The sequence below is a fragment of the Etheostoma cragini genome, chromosome 13 (genome assembly GCF_013103735.1).
Source record: "Etheostoma cragini isolate CJK2018 chromosome 13, CSU_Ecrag_1.0, whole genome shotgun sequence".
Lineage (NCBI taxonomy): Eukaryota > Metazoa > Chordata > Actinopteri > Perciformes > Percidae > Etheostoma > Etheostoma cragini.
In genome coordinates, this window is record NC_048419.1 from 25,573,632 (window position 1) to 25,577,765 (window position 4,134).

At 40.8% G+C, this 4,134-nt stretch overlaps 1 protein-coding gene across 1 annotated transcript; it reads right to left on the bottom strand.

Annotated features, from left to right (window-relative positions):
• Positions 1-1,751: 1,751 nt before the first annotated feature.
• On the bottom strand, positions 1,752-2,199 carry LOC117955488 (histone H4). Its single transcript, XM_034890015.1, has one exon. It carries the CDS (start codon positions 2,110-2,112, stop codon positions 1,801-1,803), a length of 312 nt encoding a protein of 103 aa, XP_034745906.1. The 5' UTR covers positions 2,113-2,199; the 3' UTR covers positions 1,752-1,800.
• Between the last annotated feature and the right edge of the window lie 1,935 nt (positions 2,200-4,134).

Consider the following 4,134-nt stretch of genomic DNA (forward strand, 5'->3'; position numbering starts at 1 on the left):
ATCAAAGCTAACTATAAAGTGGCAGCCCCTCTATGCTGGGGGTGTTGCGCAATAACAGGAAGAACGCTTCGTCTCAAACCCGTCAACAGTGTTTTGTGTGCTTCTGAACTCGCGAGTACACTCTTCCAGGTACAGCTAGCAAGTACGGTCTCCCCAAGAACACAAGTCCGTTCTTTGCTTACTTGGTATTGAGAAACGCCCCTGGTCTTTGCCTTAGCTCTGGCTTTGCCGCCCGTTTTCCCTCTTCCAGACATATTCTCTTCAGTGGTTAGAAAGAAAGTAACTCTGAAGCCGCCGCTCTGGGTTTATATAGGCACAGCTGCTCGCTCATTGGTCAGCCTGAGCGTAACTGTTATCGTCCAATCAGAAGCGAGAGTGTGTATGGAATTCCCTCAATATCCTTTAATCATAACTATTAGTCAAAATAGTTCCTAATTTGCTTTTCGAAAACAATAAAATTAGATATAATACCAATTAACTTAGGTTTATCGACCATGAATGAAAAAAAGCCACAAAAACGTTTCTAAAAAGAGTCAAAAGCACAAAAAGGATCCTCTTTTTAAGTGTTGTCCCAGAAGGATAACATGGTTCATGGGAAGACACCACCGGGTGAAACAAGGACCCTTAACTGAAGGAAAGACCGGCTGCATTGTGTAAAATGAAGTTGCATATTAGTCCTTATTCATGTTTTTAATCGCCTACATGGCCAATGTTCCCGACTTATTAGACTTTTAAATCAATATAGACATCACCATTTATGTAAATTTACTCCATTACCAATGATACGTACATCATTTATGGTTCATATGTGCCATTTACTCCTTTGAGATCACATCTATGGTCATATGATCAATCTTGTGAATGGGGGGGGGGGGGGATTGTACCTCGTGCAGTCATTGAAAATAAGTTTATTTTATATGTTCATCACAGAAAATGAGCCTAGGGCAATGAGTTAGTGCTAGCTGCTTCGTGATTGGCCAGAGGGAGCGTAACTGTGATCGTCCAATCAGAGAAGAGATCAGTTAAGTTGCTGTTTTTACCTCAATACTGCACGGCTGTTCAACATAAAGCGTGGACAATTAATCCGCTAGTTAATGAAGTATATCCCATATTGTTATTGTTCCTTTTACATTTATATATATTCTGTAAACTGCGTCCGTTTACCGTGGAGACGAGAGGAAACTTTAATAACCGAAATATATAAAATACATATCTGTATATAACAGCGAGACAGAGAGAGAACGTGAACTGGAGGAAAGGACAGACCGACAGCAAGGTAAGGAAGTTAGATATGTTAAATATATTAAATGTAGAGTATTCTACACTTAAAATGCACGTTGTTGTAGTAGTAGTAGTAGTATTACATAGTATAAATGGTTTGGCCTTAACTTTCAGCCTCACCCTTAAATTACCAGAAATGAAAATCATATGAATGTAAAACTGATTTTTTAAGAAGAAAAAACATTTGTAAACATGTTTTTCACACAATGTCTTTAATTTAACAGAAAGACAGCAGACTTTATTAAAAATAATTTAAAAGGAGTGTGTTAAAGCAGTCTGCAGCATGTGGTGTGTAACCTCGGCGCTAGGGGGCGTGGCATGTTTACAGCTACCAGTCCACACTCCGTCGCTACGGGGACTTGAACCGGCGACCCTTCGGTTCCCACCCCAACTGCCTACGGATTTATCTGCCAGCCTAAATAATGTCGGTAATTAATGACGTAAGGAAGCGTGACTTTAGAAGTGGTGTGTGTGGCTCTTAAAAGAGCCGTTGTGTTGCCAGGTCGTGATGGTCGTGGTTTATCCTCCGAAGCCGTACAGGGTGCGGCCCTGCCTCTTCAGCGCGTAGACCACGTCCATGGCGGTCACCGTCTTCCTCTTGGCGTGCTCGGTGTACGTCACTGCGTCACGGATCACGTTCTCCAGGAAGACCTTGAGCACGCCTCGGGTCTCCTCGTAGATGAGACCGGAGATCCGCTTAACGCCGCCGCGGCGAGCCAGGCGGCGGATGGCGGGCTTGGTGATGCCCTGGATGTTATCACGGAGAACCTTCCGGTGCCGCTTGGCGCCTCCTTTACCGAGCCCCTTCCCGCCTTTTCCTCTTCCGGACATTGTTGGTTATATCGGTGATGAGATCGTCGAAACGAATGAGCTGAACGTCTCCAACCGGCTGTATTTACGTCTTATCTGCGGACGTAAGAGAGGACATGGCCAACACGGTTATAGCCTACTGCGCAGGCGTCAAATTCATTGGGCAGTCCTTCCCACATTGTTTTGAAAAACGAGATATCTGTTGTTTTTCTTAATGTTATTTAACATTAGTTACTCTTTTCCAAAAGGGTAACTAGGGTAACTACCCTTCTGAAAAGGTTAACTAAAATAATACACGAAATGAACTATCACTCTACTGCGGACGTAAGGGAGGACATGTCGATGCCGACACGGGCCTACTGCGCAGGCGTCAACACACCAAGTCAACAGACATACATTTCCCTTGGTCACAGATGTTAATGCTTTCTCCCTATTTTCGGATAACATTACTATGGCAACGTGTCCAGCTGTGTAGTTTTGTTTAAAAAACCTTTTATTGGTGATTTGTGTCTGTGAAGCTCAAGCTGAACCAAACGAGATGGATGAAAAGCCCCCTTAAAGAAAAATAACTATCTTCTATCTCCTGTCTTCTATCATTTCATCACCGTGGTGCTTCAGTACCTCTGATCGCCACAAGATGGCGCTAACACACCAGGTAGACAGATCAACACAATTCACAAAATTATTTAATATAGCCTACACATTTGACAGGCGTCCACGTCGTCCTGTAGTTTAGTTTTTACCTTCTTAATTGTTAACCCTTGTGTTGTCGTCCCGTCAATCATGAAAACAAGTTATTGCTTTTTCTGACATTTTATGTCACTTTTTCAACGCTGCGGGTCCTTTTTGGATGTTTTTTCCAAAGTTATTTGATATTTCTAACATTGACATTCTCAGCTTAAGTCCACGGCCCATTTTGTTTTAAATGAAAAACCTGAAAACGGGTGAAAGTTGACCCGAGGACAACATGAGGGCCTTAAACAGGCCTAACCTGAGCTTTGAACATTTATCATAATAGGTTATTTTCACGTAATCTGTAAGAAATTATCATATTATGATAACTTATCATTGCCAGATATCCTTCCCGGCAGCTCATTATTATCTGTAAACAAGTCTTTATTGTCATCTTAGTAAATATTCTGTCTTTTTTCAGATATTTTCTTAAATCAAGCTTTTTTTCTATGGAGTTTGGTGCAGCGGGCTGCCTTCTGCTGTCTTGTTACCGGGATTGGAAACTTCAAAACGCTTTACTTTTTTTTCATTGTGATGCAGTCATTTTAATAAGTGACATCCAGTTTACACAGATGTTCAGTGTTGCTGTAATTAAGTAACTTATATTATTACACTGATGAATCCAAGACAGCAGCAGTGAGACAACGTCACGGTGAGCTGTGAGGAACCAGACTCCATTAAGAAAAACTCTAACTTAACGCACAACACATATTTAATTCATTTCTTTAGGAAAGTTTGTAAAACCAGAATTCAGTTTGACACTAAATTCCTTTTGATCGCCTGTAATAATATGGAGGCCAAAAGCTGCCATTGTTATACATAAATAGCTAAATTTTACATGAATACATTAACAAAATAAAACACAGAGATGTAGAAATAAAGGCCTTCACTGTCAAACGCCTGCAGGTTCATTTGTAAGTGTTTTAAATCAGAAATATGGATTTCTTTCAACCAAATTGCCTAAAAATAACATGGATGAAGCAGTTTTTTGTGTTTTATGTAATCTTATAGCATTTTAATGTGTTTTTCTTTGATGGTTTTGTACCAGTATCGGGACTACCCGAGCCCCCCCGCGGACCGGAAGACGAATAATCTCGTCTTTATGGATTTATTGTTTTACACTGATGGGTATTTAGTTTAGTCTGCTGCCGTAAAATCACATAAAAGACACAATAAGGCTACACACACACACACACAGACACACACACACACAGACATACGCGCAGACACACATACACACACACACATATGTACATAACCTAACAAAATAAATACTCAATTCAGTAAATAACCAAAAGAAGTCATTTGTGT